Genomic DNA, 16110 nt, shown 5'->3' with positions numbered 1-16110 from the left:
GAAGGTATGAGAGTAAGATTATCGGTTACAACTCCTAAGAGGTTCTGAAACAAAAAAAAATAATACTATTATAATAATTTAATTATGCTTTAATTCTGTAAAACCAATTGAAACCTTAATCAAGTAACATCAGTCACTTGGAGCTAAGAACCAGTTCCTAAATCTTCTACGTTTAGAATTTTTTTTTTATTCTCTCTCCAATTTTAATTATTTTTTATTTTTCTTAAATGGTTAGAATTCTCTCTGGGCCGATGGAGCTGCTCTGAGGTTTTTAGTCGCTCTCGAAAATAAAAATAAAAATAATACACATGACGATCTCTTTTGGGCTGTATCTCTTATGTATGTCGGGCCTAGAACATGGGCTACCTATTATCATTGCGAATCGAGTTTCCTGTAAACCCTAGCAAAACCTTGTGAGCTCTCTATCACATACGGTGAGCAAAAATGGCTTGGCGCAATGCAGGATCTACCGCTCGTTCTTTTGTATCCGCCGCCGCAAGAGCACCGTCTCTCCGTTCTCCTACGGCGGCGCTTCCTCGCCTCCGTCCTTCCCCATCCTCCTTACCTGGCCGTCGCTCCTCCTTTTCATTGCCCTCTAGGTTTGACCTAGCTTCGTCAAATTAGCTCAATCAGTTTGAAACTTTCTAGTTTAGTAGTTCTTGATATCTGATGTTCTATTGTGATTTGAGATCCGTTGTCACCTGAGATCTCAAACACTTGTTTTTTTTTTTGTTTTTTTGGTAAAATGTTAAATATTATACCAATCTTCAGGAACATAGGAGCACTTGGTTGCACACAATCTTTCTTGCCGCTGTACAGTGTTGTGGCTGCTTCTCAACTCACCTCCCACCTTAATGTTAACTTGCGGGCTTTCTGCGAGCTGTCTAATGGTACCTTCCCACGCACTTGTCAAGATCGCTAATAGTTGAGTGTTACGTTTCTTAGGATTTCGTCAGATAATATGAGAATTAAGCGGGAATTTTTCTTTGTTTGAACATGCTAAAACTACGGATCTTCTTGCGCATTTGATGTCCTTTCTTTTGGTGGTTCTGTCTGTTTGTGTGAATTTTCAATTAAAGAATTGATTGGGATTGATAAAGAATTGAAATGGTGGGTGATGCAAGTGGATGAGAGGGAGTTCTTATTCATTTTCTTTGTCTTTTTTTTTTTTGAAAATACTCCGTTTTCTTTTTAGGTGTTGTCACAATGGACAAACTAAAGCTTATTTTTTGTACCAGATAACATCTTATTCACTTAAGCAGCCAGTTTTGTACTTCAGTCATTACTCAAGCTTAAGATAAGAGTTGTGAATAGACTGAATTGAGCTGTCTTTGACTTGACTTAAAGTTACATAGTTCTTGATTTTGATCCTGATAAAATTTGGGTTATACAACAATTTCGTGTGTTTAGTTTCATGGTGTTCTGAGTTGTGTTGTTATTTTTAAACAAGTAGTCTTGTTTATCATACAAAAAGGATGAAATCAGTATCGAATATACTATACATGATACGTGATGCGGGCAATGAAGAATTGATGCTTGGAATTTATACGTGTGACAGGTACTTGAAGAGGCTGAGAGTGTATAATGCATCAGTGCATGCATCAGTTACTTTGAAGGTGTGTAAGAGATCCAAAGAGTGGGGTTACCTCAGAAAAAATCTTAATCGTTATGTTACTTTCGTTTTAGAAATTTAACTTCCGTGGAATCTCGTTAATTATTAATAGCTGTAGAGCTTTTCGTTTGCTCAGCACAATGGGTTATCCTCTGAGGTTTTTTTTTTTTTTTTGTATTGGAAAGATGCATAAAGTACTTAGCATTATCGATAAATGTTTTGGATTACAACTCAAATCAACGTCGTTTGTAAATTAATTTTTTTGTTATAGTGATTATTTTCCAACAATTGTATCGTAATTATAAGAAATTAATTTGCTTGTTTCAATTGATCCATTGAAACACTCTCATAACTATCCAATTTACTTTATCATTTGATATCAATACAAGTAATTCTCTTAAAAGTGAGCATTTTACATTTTACACGTAACAAACATGTTATCAGAGCCTCATACGATCAATTTCATGGCACCTTAGGAAAAAAATCTGATATGGAGGCGACGGTGGAAGAGTTGCAGAAGAAGGTGAGTAAGATCGCACCATTGAGCATAGTCTAGAGGAGATAAAAGCTAAAAATGGGGAAGCTGAGTCTTCTCTTGGAACAGCTTATGACTGATGATGATGAGGCAAAGAAACGAGAAAAGGAACCCATCTCTGCCGGTGTGCTATCCAGTCAAACGGGTACTCCTAAGGCATGTACATACGTCAGGAAAGGGTCTGGAGAGTTAAACGACGCAAACTTTCCATTTCCATTTCCATTGGGAGTCGCTGATGCGACGCTTGGAGATACCAAATTTTGACAGCGATGAAGTAGAAAATTGGGTACTCTTTTCTTTATGGTGTCTGTTTGTTTTCTGCTTCAGTGTTTCAAGCCATCCCTTTAATTTATGTTGTTCGGTCTTTGGATGAATTTGAGATCCATTTTAAATAAAAGGAAATTTGTTCCAATTATTTTTATAGTTCCTTTAACACTCAATGGAAACAAAGGTGAAAATCGAAATGAAGAAAATCTATCATTTAAAATGGACAAAAGTGATTATAGTACAATCTATAGCTTCGAAGTTTTATTGACTGGACAAAACTGATATATGGGTTTAAAGTACGTCATATACGGACTAAGATTAAACGCGCCTTAAAAAAAGCAACACCATCCATAATACCACCATCATCATCATGATTATTATTCGCACAGGTTGGAGCAAATAAAATAGCAAGGAGGCAACTAGATACGAGTTCAAGGGGAAAGATGTTTAGCTTAGACTTTGAAAATTAGAGTGAACGCATGTTTTCTCTCCGTCGGACATATCTAGTTTTGTCATGGTACTTTGGTTTATCAGAGCTTCTGTGAGTCGTTAGCTCCATCATCCTCCTATGTCTCTCTGGTGGACGCGGAACCACTTCCCCGTTCACAAACAACTCAGCTGCAACATTCACCAAACACATTAACCAAGGAGTTGACGAGGTAATTAATATATAAAAGTTATGATTGTTTTTTCTGTGAGATCAATGACGCACTAGTACCTCCGTAATCTTTGTACTCTGGATCAACATAAGAGTCCGGAAGAACGAAGAGAACACCAGGAATTCCTGAAACTCACAAGAATCAATCACAATCAATACATCATCTTGTGTGTTCAAGCAGAGAGAGAGAGAGATTACCTTTTGATGTCTCCTCATCGATCTCACAGCCAAAACCGAAATACCTCTCGCAAGAGACATTGTAGATCTTCCTCTTGGCTTCTTCCTCACTGATCAACAAAAAATTACAATGACTACGAGCTTGTAGAAGAAGAAGAAGAAGAATCTTACCAGCCGACAATTTTGGCTAGGGTTTGAACATAGCAATCGATCATCTGCTGTGGACTAGCGTTTTCGCCGCCGGGTTTGTCCATGACGATAAGCCAATGCTCGTAGTCACAACCGGAGAAGAGCGGCGCCATTTCGGTAGGTTGTCGGTCGCTGAGGTTGGATTTTACGGGAGAATACGATCCACCACCGGATCTATCCATCCGGGTTCGGATCGTAGTTAGGCGGGACGAAGTGGGGATGAATCCGAAAAGCGTTGGTGAGGATCGACGGGAGATGAGGTTAGAAGGGAGAGGCGGCCCTGGAGGTGGGAAAGATACGAGTGGCGACTCGGGAGACGGTGGAGCGTGATAGCGATTTCGCCATTGGTCCGCTTACCGGCAATGACGAAACTAGGGTTTAAGGATCCGAGTTTCTTTTTTATTTTGGACTTGTAGTTTGTCATTAATGGGCCTTTTCATTTCAGCATATGAGGCGGCTTTAGATGAGATCATTCGTTTTGCATTAGACGATTTTATTGCTTACGGCCATTTTCCACACGTACTCATGGAGCAGAGCACGTGGACAAAAACAATGCTACAACATAAAGATGGGTTCCAATTGTTGGGCTGATGTAGTAATGTATGTAATTTACCTAAATGAGCGTATGATATATTGAATAAGATTGAATGAGATTAAGTTTATGACTCGTTTCCCCGCTACCAGCTGCAAACGCAAACGCATCTTTTGCGGTTGGTAGCAGTTATTGGCGTTTTGCAACAATCGTTCAAACCGCTCCAAACCGTTTCAAATCGCTCTAAACCTCATTAATTCAAAAGCTGGTTCCAGTTAGCGTTTGCGGTTGCAGAGGATAATTTTTTTTTAAACAATATAAATACAAAAATAAAAATATTCAATAAAAAATTTTAAATTGGAATTATAAAAATACTAAAATATATCTATTATATTTTAATTACTATTATAAAATTTTAAAATAAAAATATTTTCTATAATTTTTAAAAATTTAAAACTATAACTTTCTAAATATATTTTTTATATTTATTATAATATTATGATTTTTGATATTTTTATAATTATATAAAATGTAAATATTGTTAATTTATTATTTAACCACTGCTGCATTAGGTAGTCAACCAGTCATAAGTATCCCGCAAACGCACCAATTTCTAACCACAGAGCCAGTCGTACAAATCTCTTAAAAGCGCTAGAAACCGCAACTACCCGCATCCGCAAACTCCCGCAACCGCAACCGCTGCGTTTGAACCAGTCAGACCCTAAATGAGAATTGTATGAATTAAATTTTTCTACCAAATTAGGAGTAAGTAAATAAACCGAATCCAAAAACCCAAACCAAACCCAACCTAAAAAAAATGAATTCGAACAAAGTCAAATCCGACATAAATACTGAATGAGACTTGTTTTACAGTATTCCATATTATGAGTTTTATCTGAACCAAACCTTAATCCGAATGGATATCTCATAAACCTGAAATATTAAAAATTCAAAAAATTTATTCATACCAAACCCGAATTCAATCCCAAATAAGTCCCTAAAATACTCTAAAATTTCAGTGAGTACTTAAAATAAATATCTATTACATGAATAATTAAATCAAATACTCAATTTAATATATTTTGGTATTTGGTGCTTTGCCTTCTTCTTTATATTAAATTTATTGGGTTTGATGTGTTTCGTTTTGGATTCATTGGATATGATGTTTTGCACATAGTTTTTGAGTTTTCTTCTCTAATTTCATTGTCTTTACTCGTCAATTTGTCTCGTCATAAATTTACTCTAGAACCAAAAAAATCGCGACATGAACATTTATCATTTTAAACTTTTGATTTTTCATCTTTGTTTCACTCGATCTTTATCTGATTTTTGGGTTTAACAAAGTATAAAAAGTTATTTTGGAAGTGTTCGACAATTCGACACCTTCCCATGGATCTGTTGGTGCATTTGGAAAGCAAGGAATGGCAAACTCTTTAATGGGAAAGTCGTATCCCCGATTGACACCCTCCAACATGCGTCCCTCGAGGCAGAATGTTGGAGGAAGGCTAACGAAAAAGAGCAAGAAGATGAGGATCAAGATGACTCTCCTACGATAGAGTTTGAGACAATATTCCCTAGGATATCCCAAATCCCTACATGTCAAGTCGATGCATCATGGATCGTTAATGGAAGTGTTAGTGGCTTAGGGTGGAGTCTTAAGGATCAGATGGGATCAGAGTTTTTTGGACTACGGGCATGCGGTAGGAGCCTCTCACCTTTGCATGCCGATATGGAAGGTTTACTCCGGGCAACCTCATGTATGAGAGACATGAGGACTACTTCGATATGTTTCGAGACAGACTGCTCCGACCTAGTGGACATGACTACAAATCCGATGGATTGGCCAACTTTCGCCACAGAGATCGAGATTCTCTAGAGGCTACAGGAAGATTTCGAGGATGTGAGTCTTATTCATATTCCTCGAAATATGAATGGTCGGGCGGATGCGTTGGCAAAAGAGGCTGGAACCAGAGGCTATATGTTTTCCCATATATATCAGATACGGGCAGAGGAGGTGTTCCCCGGAGAATCAAATCGTCTGACCACCACTTAATCTAACTAAAAATGGGTAGTTGACAAAAAAAAAGAAAGAAAAAGGTATTTTGGAACCGAAAACCTAATTAAGATATGAAACCCGAAACTATATTGGGTTCAACAGTTTTTGGAAATGTCACTAGACCCGAACCGAAACAGACTAATTCCAAAAACTGAAGTCTAAGTCTAACGCCAGTTTCTTTGTTGCTGATCACAACAAACGAACTCTAACGTCCTAAACAGACTTAGCCATCCCCATAAGGATAGGCTCTCGTACATCAGACAAGGATAACATAGCGTGCTATACAAGAAATTCAAAATTTTGGTCAGCACCTCCAAAAGAGCGAGAACCTTACTAATGTTATGAAACTTTTGGAACAAAAGACGCTCGAAATTATACATAAAAAATTTCAGCATATGTTTCTTAAGATTGTCCCATGAGGAGATCTTTTCTTTTCCTCGTCAATTGCAGGAAAGATTGAGTTGATTCCACCAAGAGGTGGCATGACCGCATAATCGAGTAGTAACAAGAGAAACCTGTCTGTTGTCAAAGACGTCTTTGAATTCAAGAAATTCATCAACTATTACGAGCCGATCTAGGAGGTCCTCAGGTTGTGCTCCACCATGAAACTCAGGAATGTCGAGTTTGATGCATGAAGCCCATCGAGCGTCATCCCCATTTATGTTCTAATGACCACAATATTGTTGCTGGTGCCGGTTGTTGACGTCGTCGCCAAACGGATTATCAGCATCGGATTCGTGATCTTGTTCTTCAAATACGGGGTTGTGATGACGATTGTTGCGTTGTTGATGTCCTGCGTTGGCGGCATTTGTCGCATTTGCTGTGAATGCGGCTTGAACTCCAGCCTAAATTGCTTCAGCCATTGTCCTTCAGCCATTGCCTTGAAAAGGATTTTTGAAAATCTTCCATAAACTGTTGGAAGTGTGTCCAATCATTCGCTGGTCGAGGTGCCATTGAGATCCTAGATCGAAAACATGAGTTGAATCATAGTTAAAGTCTCTAACTAACGGAGCGAAAGTAACGATAGTTGCAGCGGTAGCGTTGAATTCTCAGAATACCCGTTATCTGAGCATTCTTTAATCTGTTAAGTTCTTATAGAATGCCATATAAAAGAAATTAAGAGTTGTTTAAACACAAAACTCTAAGTTTTTATAAATATCAAATCAAAGGTAATGAAAACATGATGTCTAACTCTCTATTTATAAGATCTCGTATGAGACTTATAAACGTAGAGGGAATATGAAAAACAACCAAACCTAACTAGGAAAAGGACATTGAAACAAAAGGAAAACATCATAACACCAAACGAAATAGGAAAAGACGATGTACACTACATCAATCTTCCAGCTGCAAAGGAGCCCTTCTCACCAGCTTTGAATAAGTGACCCTCTCGGTTTGTCTTGCACTGTTATTTTTTGGTGGTTTCTTCTAGTTGAAGCAATATAAAGAGGTTGAGGTTTAGTGACTTCCAGATAAATGTGCAGTTAAGTTGCGGTTTTCTATTATCAGGTGTTCTTTCTTCTAGGTTCTAACTTCGAAGTCTTGGGTTCGTCAAAATGATTTGGTTGATGTCATCACGAACACAAGATTCAGAATTTCAGATGAATTGTTCTTTTAATGAAAAGAAGTCTTCCACGTTGTTTGCTCTCGTGCATAGTTCAATGCAATAATTACGGCTAGTTAAAGGCAAATAAGACCAAGATCTATTATCTATTATCTATTTAATGAATTACTTATGGATTTAGATGAAGGACTGTAGTGTTTATGTGTTTTAGAATTGGGATAATAGAAAGCAGAAAAAGAGTTTTAGTACACTAACAATCAAATAGAATGAGAAGGGAAGCCACAAAAGAATTCAGTCCATCACAACTCTCAATAATATCCTCTCCGAAAGATAATAATCCCAAAAGAATTCAGTCCCAAAAGTAATAAACTAATAACAATGGAACAAACAGACGTCGACATAAAAATTAATGCAATGAACACCGTGTGGAAGAGTCCCGCTTAAATCATAAACCAAACGAGAATAGATCCAAGTACCAAGCTTGAAACCATCTTGCTTGCTCCATTCTGCAAGGACATAAGAGTTATGGATCAGCATTTCATTTGTACTGTCTAGAGAGGCATCTTTGTATTATGTATACAACGTTATTATAATTTCATCATAATTTAATTGAAAATGAGACTTTTCAGTGAATCTATTAATCCGAGTTACCTCTAGAAAGATTCTCAAATTTAGGGGGTCCTAACATAAAGTGTCTTCCAGATTGTGGAGAATTCGATCACCCACGCTTTTGAACTATTTAAATGACTAGAAACTCTTTGTTTATGACTAAAGTGAACTAGATCTACTTTTTTGTCAATAATCAAATATTACTGGTCCGGACTTATAGACACGTGGAAGTTGTTTATTGCCCACGTTCATACTGTCAAAATCACGTGACTCCTGCACCCTGACTCGCTACACCTCGAGTTCGAAGATCTCGAGATAGATGCAGCAGCTGTCAAGTGGTCCGGCTCTGTAGAGCCCGACCAATTAGACCATTTCAGATTTGGTTAATAACGGTGGTCTATATTGGACAAATGTCCACATGTCCATAGACATCCAATAATATTTATAATTGTTTTTTTCAATTATTATTTAAAATATTTTATTCTCTAAAATTTTGAAATTATGTTTTCTCTCCAGAATGACAAAATACTTTTTTTTTCTTATCAAAACTATATATAACACTATGTTTTCCGCCAAAACCTATAAATTATATTTTCCCGGAAAATTACGTTTTCTCACAAAAAATCGAAAATTATGTTTTTTCGCCAAAATCATAAATTTTTGTTTTTCGGCTAAATCCGAAAAATTATATTTTCCTCCCAAAACAAAAATATGTTTCCCGCCAAAATCAAAATATTATATTTTCCGCAAAACCGAAAATTACGTTTTCTTGCCAAAACTGAGAAATCACGTTTTACTGCCAAAATCAGAAATTATATTTTTACACCAAAACAGAGAAATTGTGTTCTCCCGCCAAAACCGGAAATTACATTTTCCCACCAAAATTGAAAATTACATTTTTCCGCCAAAATTGAAAATTATGTTTTTCCGCCAAATATGAAAATTATGTTTTCGCGCCACCGTGAAATTACATTTTTTCTCTAAAACCGGAAAATTATTTTTTCCTGCCAAAACCATAAATTTACGTTTTCCCGCAAAAACCATGAAATTGCGGTTTCCTACCAAAATCGTGAAATTGTGTGTTTTCCGCCAAAACCGTGAAATTACATTTTCTAGCTAAAACTTTAGAATTCCATGAAAATTGGGATATTATGTTTTCCCGCCAAAATTATAAATTATAAATTTTCTTGTTAAAACTATGAAATTATGTTAAAAGGAAAGTGTATATATACTTATCCAAGAGGAAATAGGAAAACTATTAAAACATAGGAAAAAGAAACTATCTATATCCTAAGTCGGCTAAGGCTTTGGCCGACTCTCTCTCCTCCTTGCGGCCACGGTTGGGCTTGATGTGGCCGACGGGCTTTCTCCTCTTGTCTTGGTTAATGGCAATCCACTCCATGATTTATAACACTCCCCCTTGGATGCCATAACCATACATGTTATGTAGTACGTTTCATGTTGCCTCATTAAAACCTTATCAGGAAAACCCAGTGGGACAAAACCATGATGAAGGAAAAAGAGTACAACACGCACTACTCCCCCTTATGTGAACCTCAGTGTAGGTTCTACATTCTACGCATCTTGGTGCGTGATATTTCCTGTATGTATAGGATGGGAGTAATCGGCCAGTTTCATTACTGAACCGTAATTAGACCACTTCGACTTCTTAGGTCGTTTCTCATGTCTTTTGACATCGAGTGTCCCGGTAAAGCATATGTGCTAAGTAATGTGAATCACATTGTCCTCGGAGATCACTATTGGGTCTTTGCAAATCGTGTTTGCATATGTCCATAGTCTAGACGTGATTGTCTATTGTTAACTCTTTACTTTGATCAGACAAAATAAGTACTTATGGACAATGTACTAGACATGGTTATCATGAACCTATGTCTCGATCTGGCCGATCTATGTCTGGGTCATAGACCTCATCTATACATGTCCACTACTTGTCTCATGAGTGTTCAAAATCAATGATCATTGCTGTGAGTTTATAATCTCTTATTATGGCTCTGCGGCCGAACACTCTCATGGATGTGGACATCGATTTCTTTGCCTTAGGCAGTACCATATCTATCTCGGACATTGTAGTCCTTTATCCATCTCTTGATGGTGTCTCATGACCTCTGTTGCTGTGGATTATATCACACACTGAAATATATATTATTAGGTCATAGATCTCGGCTCTCACAAGCTTATGGACTACAATACATTTGTATCCGGTTGATCTTTTGTCTCTACTAGCCCGTGATCAAGAAGAAGGGCCAGACGCCTTTTAGTCTTAAAAGCCGGACGCATCTAGTAGAAGAGTCAGACGTTCTTTGCTGAAGAGCCGGACGCTCTTAGACGGACAGAGTCGGACATCTTTAGTTTGAAGGGCCGGGGCCGAACGCTTTTGGTCGGACACCCACATAGATTTATTCTATGCCTACTAACCTCTTTTAGGTTTAGTATAATCACAAGGAATTTCAAATATATGGACTGTATTGGATTGTCTTTTATACAACTCCAAGATCAATGATTATGTGTGATCAATTTCTATATGTAGCTGCTTTATGTTTCAGTCCATGAATCAGCTTAGGAACGAAGCTGTTCTTTCATCTTATCCAGTGATCCATATGCTGCTTACTACATCATTCTATCTAATTTCTTTCTTATGACCAGACCATTTTCAATTTCGAAAATCTGTAGCAGCATCCACCACATAGGAGTTTATCTCCTTATAATCTGTTCCTTTGATCTCTGTGAGTACCTTGTGTAACAAGCTATAATCTAATGTTGTTTAGTAGGAAAACATGAATACCTTTTCATCATGTACATCTCTCACGGTTTCTTTTCTTCTCACAAGATCCACCTATTTCACTGGTTTATCAGATGGCGTTTCTGTATATGTATATGGCCAATACGCCCATCTCTCTTTTAGATACTTTGAACCTCCACGTTTTATCTTTACTAATCTCTATGATCTTTTATGATTGTATGAGTACTCTTTCGTGGGTTCATGATCCTCGTTCATTTCTTTATGTTCAAGTGCTATAACTTTATGTATCTTTATACAAATGTGTGTGTGTGTCGACACTTTCATGTGGTTCCATTATGTTCCAGACATGATCTGATTACTTTGAGATTTCATTATCCAGGACCTTTGTTACCTAGTAGCTTGGCGTCCCAAGCCACATGGTTTGGTACCTTAGATGTGTAGCTGCGCAGCCTTTTCTCAATGTCTGGTATGGTTTCTCTTATAATCTCGGATCTGTATTCTATGCACCATTTCTCTATCCGAGATTCCTTTATCTTATGGAACACTTGGTCTATCTTGTATAGACTTTATAGCAACTTGATTATGTCTCTTCTAGGACATTCATTTGGTGCTAAGCTGGTTAGTCATTTCTCGGGTCAGTGTCTGGCATTTCGATTAGCTTCTCAATTAGCTAGCTTTATATAATCTTTCTTTGGACGTCTTAAATTATAATCACTAGTCCGAGGATCTTTGCCAAGACAATGATGGTTAAAACCATTCTTATCATTCTTTTAATCATTCTTTGTCCAGCTTATAATCTTTCTCCTTTAATATTCGGATTCATTTGTTTCATGCAATACGTACCTGGCCACTATTTGATCACCCATGTTTTGGCTCTCGGTCCTTTTGATTTCGTGGAGAAAGTCCTATTATTATATATTCCCAATCCTCTTCTGAGGTTCCATCTTTAGACGGCACATGTATGTATGTGGTGGTTTATTCAAAATCTCTTAAGATGGTGTATGTCTGGTTTTATGACCCGTATTCAATCTGAGATGAGAATATCCATGCTCACTTATATGGCCTGATGCATATTATCATCCTATACATGTAAATTCATAATGTCCCCAAGCTTATAGACTTTATAATCTCATCCTTATGGATAATAGCTTTACATGGCCGAACCTTTATAGGTAATAGCTTACTTGGCCGAACCTTTATAGGTAATGGATTGTGTGCGGTCAAGCCTGCACTACACGGCCAATTCACGGCCAAGTCACGGCCAATTCACGGCCAAGTCACGGTCAAGTCGTTTATAACATGGTTCTATTCAGCCGGGTAATGGCCTCTTAGATTTGGCCGTTTGTATCATGGCCTCTACAGCCGAGGAATGGTCCTTTATGGTCGAGTAATTACCGAGCCATATAAGATTGTCTTAGACCATAGTGGTATACGAACTTGTAGTATTGATCATGGGTTTATCCTCTCTCCCCCTCATGACCATACTATAAGGTCGTGGTTCTTGGGACAATTAAGCCTAATGAGTTTCCCTTTGTGTACATGTTTCACAACGTGAGATCTTTTACGGGATAACTCTGTGCCTTTTCAATCTTTGCATCAGTTTAGACTTTAGGATGGCTAATCCTATCATGCCATATAGTGTAAAATTTCGTGGTGTTATCTCAATATGGTTACCACATCTCTTGCCTCTTTATCATACTGATCTGTAGCATAGTTTTGATCAGTAGAGATCATCGGTATAGTCTTGACCACTTTCTTTCAAGGTCTTAGGCGTTTTTCTTCTTAAAATCTAAATGTACTTGTTTCCTTCCTTACCCATTGTTTCTACTTGGAAACCATACATTATAACTTCAAGGGTCACATGTTCTTTTCGGTGTGTATAACGCCTTTTAAGGCAATGCCTTAGCCATAGTTTCTTTACTATGCTTACTATACCCATTCATGATTTCTTACTTGGTTTTATGCCCTTTAGGCAACTCTTTAAAATTATTTATATGTTCAAGTAAGATCAGGCAAGATAATGAATTCAAAATCAATTCTTATTATATATATAAAATCGTGAAACATCAAAGCAAATCATAAAGCAATAAGACAAGTCGTATCAAAATTTAGTCCTTGAGACAATCAGAAGTCTCAAAGTCCTTCTGGTCATCTTTAGCAATGTCGGAATCATTATCGGCCTCATATCCGGAATCGTGAACCATGTGAGCCTCCGGGTTCTTGTTCTTCAGACTTTCTTGGTAGAGCTCACATAAGTGCTTAGGGGTTCTACAGTTCTTGGCCCAATGGTTTCCCATTCCACATCTGTGACAAACATATTTGGTCGAGTAAGACGGTTTGGATATGCCGCCTCGACCACGGCCATAACTACCTCGGCCACGGCCATAATTGGAACCACGACCATGGTTATTGTGGTTTCCTTTCCGGCCGGTCGAGTAGTTGTCTCGGCTGTTCGAGTAATTGTCACTGCCACGCCCCTTGTAACCACTACGGCCATTGCCGTGTGATCTCTTATTGTTTTGGACGTAATTGCACTCGTTGGGTTCTTTCTTTTCAACCTCATTAGCTTCCGGTAATGGTGCTGTTCCAACAGGTCTAGCTTCACTGTTCTTCATCAGGAGCTCATTGTTTGCCTCGTCCAGAAGCAGGCACGAGATCAGATCAGTATATGTGGTGAAGCCTTTCATTCTGTACTGCTGTTGCGGTATCACATTCGATGAATGGAATGTAGAGTAAGTCTTCTCAAGTAACTCTTCTTCGGTTACTACTTCACCACAATGTCTCAGCATCGAGACCGTCTTAAATAAGACTGAATTGTACTCATCCACCGACTTATAATCCAAGAATCTAAGATTCTTCCAGTCGTTTCTAGCCTTTGGAAGTAACACCGTTTTCTGGTGATCATATCTATGCTGTAAAGCATCCCAAAGTTCCAGTGGATTTTCCATCGTGATGTACTGATCTTTTAGACCTTCAATGAGGTGATGGCGTATAATACTTATAGCCATGTACCGATTTTTATCGGTCTCATTGTTGCCCTTGATGATAGTATCACCAAGTCCCTTTGACCTTAGACTGATCTCTGTATCTAGCACCCACTGCAAGTAGTTATCTCCGGAGAGATTAAGGGCTGCATAGTCTCTGTTTGAGATTTTCGACATCTGAATCACATCATCATTCAAAATTGAGTCTCACAATGTGATCATGTGGCCGCAAGATAATCGACAAGCTCGGCCACAAACATGTCTTACGCATTTATGAAAATCAAGCAATCTAATCGACCATGGTGCGAAACAATCATCAAGCCACACGGCCATGTAGTTCTACTTAATGCAAACGGTTTCAAGATTTTATAAACTACATGCTGGTCGATTCCTTTTAAACAGTATGAATGCAATCCATATTCAGATTCATTTGTATGCAAATAATCTTAATCAATTCTAGGGTTTCGGTTTAAACATTAGTAGGATTCGATTTTAAGATTAAGGTTTCAAAGCCTTTAGGAATATAAATCGAGATTAAGTGTTTTTAAACATTTAAACATTCAAGCAATACCTTACGGCCAAGATGAGCCACACGGCTATTTTAGTTCAATTCATCATCCCTGGAATTAGATCTAAGTTCAATTGCAATCAATCAGTAGTGATCAAGTTCGAGTATGAAGGCAATAAGGCCACACGGCCACGAGATGATATAATCAAGGGCTTATCAAGTTTTTTAGTTTAAACAAGTCAAGCAATTCAGATTCGAGTTTAAACAATCCTAGCAATCTTTCTAGGTGATCAAATAAAACAATCAAGTTTTAAATCAAACAATTAAAACCGATTTCCAGTTTAGGGTTTTAGGGTTTTCGAAACTTTGATATTTGATCAAGGGAATTTGATTTGAGATTCAAAATCATTAAAACTTTTATTTTAATTGATCAATGGATCAATCTCGAATTATGGTTTAGGAGAACGGACGTATTCGAGCTCCGATTTACTCTTTAGGATTTGATCTATTTTTCCTATGGCTTTCATCTTTAGAGTTCTGATTTTAGGGTTTCAATCTTTACAAAACAACCAGGTTCAATTCATATTCTCAGAATTTAGGATTACCCTTGTTTTGCAGATTGTAGACACCGGACCTCCAAAGATCAGAGACGAGCTGAGACGAACGGGCTCGAGTCGGCTCCTATCGGGTCGCGTTGCCGACGGCTATCGCGAGCTTGTTTCTTCTCGCGGACGGTTGTGTTTGGTCAGGGATTTGGTATGAGCTGGACGCAAGCTGTGCTGAGGCTGAGGACGTTGATCACGGACAGGGAACGTCTGGAGCTGAGCTTGATCGGAGCTGAGCTTGATCGGAGTTTGCAAGCCGGAACACAAGCAAGAACAATTTAGGGTTCTTCGGGATTAGGGTTTCAAAAGACCAAGACGGCGCCGTGTATTGTTTCTGCAAGTGAGGGCGCGTCTGAGATCGTATCGACGAACGGTTTACGCTGATGGATTCTTCTCGTCAAGAGCTTCAATTTGATATGTGGCTCGTCATCTGGTTCCTCAGGGTTTGAGAGATAGATCGATTTTAAGTTGCGCATGATTTAGGGTTTATGTGTGACGGATTTTAGGTTAGGTTTTGTCTCAGGGTTTTGGAGTCTATCGTGCTGATAACGTGTTGTAATTAGAGAGTTTAGAAGACTGAATATTTCTGTGTTCTTATTAATGATCAAGGGGGTTCCTTTATATAAGGATTACAAGATAAAGATAAAAGAAAAGTGTACATATCCTTATCCAAGAGGAAATAGGAAAACTACTAAAATATAGGAAAAAGAAACTATCTATATCCTAAGTCGGCTAAGGCTTTGGCCGACTCTCTCTCCTCCTTGCGGCCACGGTTGGGTTTGATGTGGCCGACGGGCTTTCTCCTCTTGTCTTAGTTAATGGCAATCCACTCCATGATTTATAACAAGATTTACATACTTTGTGAAACAGAGAAAAACATGATAACACCTATATAAACTGGTTCACCTACATTACTCTAAAAGTTGCTATTGTTTGGTTCCTATAGAACATTTGAACTCGGTATGAAGAGGCAGATATTGTGTGTATGTATAATTGCAACGTCACAAAATATTCTGTGTGTTTACGAAGATACTTTCATTAAAAAATAGAATA

At 38.0% G+C, this 16110-nt stretch overlaps 2 protein-coding genes and 1 pseudogene across 3 annotated transcripts; 1 reads left to right on the top strand and 2 right to left on the bottom strand.

Moving 5' to 3' along the window:
• Positions 1-328: 328 nt before the first annotated feature.
• Positions 329-1900, top strand: LOC106388946. 2 transcript variants are annotated; one of them, XM_013829118.3, is made up of 3 exons: positions 329-599; positions 772-890; positions 1559-1900. In XM_013829118.3, exons 1-3 carry the CDS (start codon positions 445-447, stop codon positions 1564-1566), a joined length of 282 nt encoding a protein of 93 aa, XP_013684572.1. In that variant the 5' UTR covers positions 329-444; the 3' UTR covers positions 1567-1900. The 2 variants fall into 2 exon arrangements, with proteins under 2 accessions (XP_013684572.1, XP_013684571.1); XM_013829117.3 differs by having other exon boundaries at positions 363-599; positions 772-924.
• A 705-nt stretch (positions 1901-2605) lies between these two features.
• On the bottom strand, positions 2606-3798 carry LOC106388945 (annotated as a pseudogene).
• A 7887-nt stretch (positions 3799-11685) lies between these two features.
• LOC125601136 lies at positions 11686-15550 on the bottom strand. The gene is made up of 2 exons (XM_048773497.1): positions 13672-15550; positions 11686-13593 (listed from the first exon to the last, which is right to left on the bottom strand). The coding sequence occupies exons 1-2, from the start codon at positions 14119-14121 to the stop codon at positions 13069-13071; spliced, it is 975 nt and encodes a 324-aa protein (XP_048629454.1). The 5' UTR covers positions 14122-15550; the 3' UTR covers positions 11686-13068.
• Between the last annotated feature and the right edge of the window lie 560 nt (positions 15551-16110).

Source organism: Brassica napus, unplaced genomic scaffold, assembly GCF_020379485.1.
Source record: "Brassica napus cultivar Da-Ae unplaced genomic scaffold, Da-Ae ScsIHWf_2454;HRSCAF=3169, whole genome shotgun sequence".
In the NCBI taxonomy this organism is placed as follows: Eukaryota; Viridiplantae; Streptophyta; class Magnoliopsida; order Brassicales; family Brassicaceae; genus Brassica; species Brassica napus.
The sequence above is the reverse complement of the archived record's forward strand: the minus strand, read 5'-3'. Positions and strand labels throughout refer to the sequence as shown.

Coding starts and splice junctions, on each gene's coding strand:
- LOC106388946 (XM_013829117.3), top strand. CDS start 445: ATGGCTTGGCGCAATGCAGGATCTACCGCTCGTTCTTTTGTATCCGCC. Junction 600..771: donor TCCTTTTCATTGCCCTCTAG/GTTTGACCTAGC, acceptor ACCAATCTTCAG/GAACATAGGAGCACTTGGTT.
- LOC125601136 (XM_048773497.1), bottom strand. CDS start 14,121: ATGTCGAAAATCTCAAACAGAGACTATGCAGCCCTTAATCTCTCCGGA. Junction 13,594..13,671: donor CTACATTCCATTCATCGAAT/GTGATACCGCAA, acceptor CTTCTGGACGAG/GCAAACAATGAGCTCCTGAT.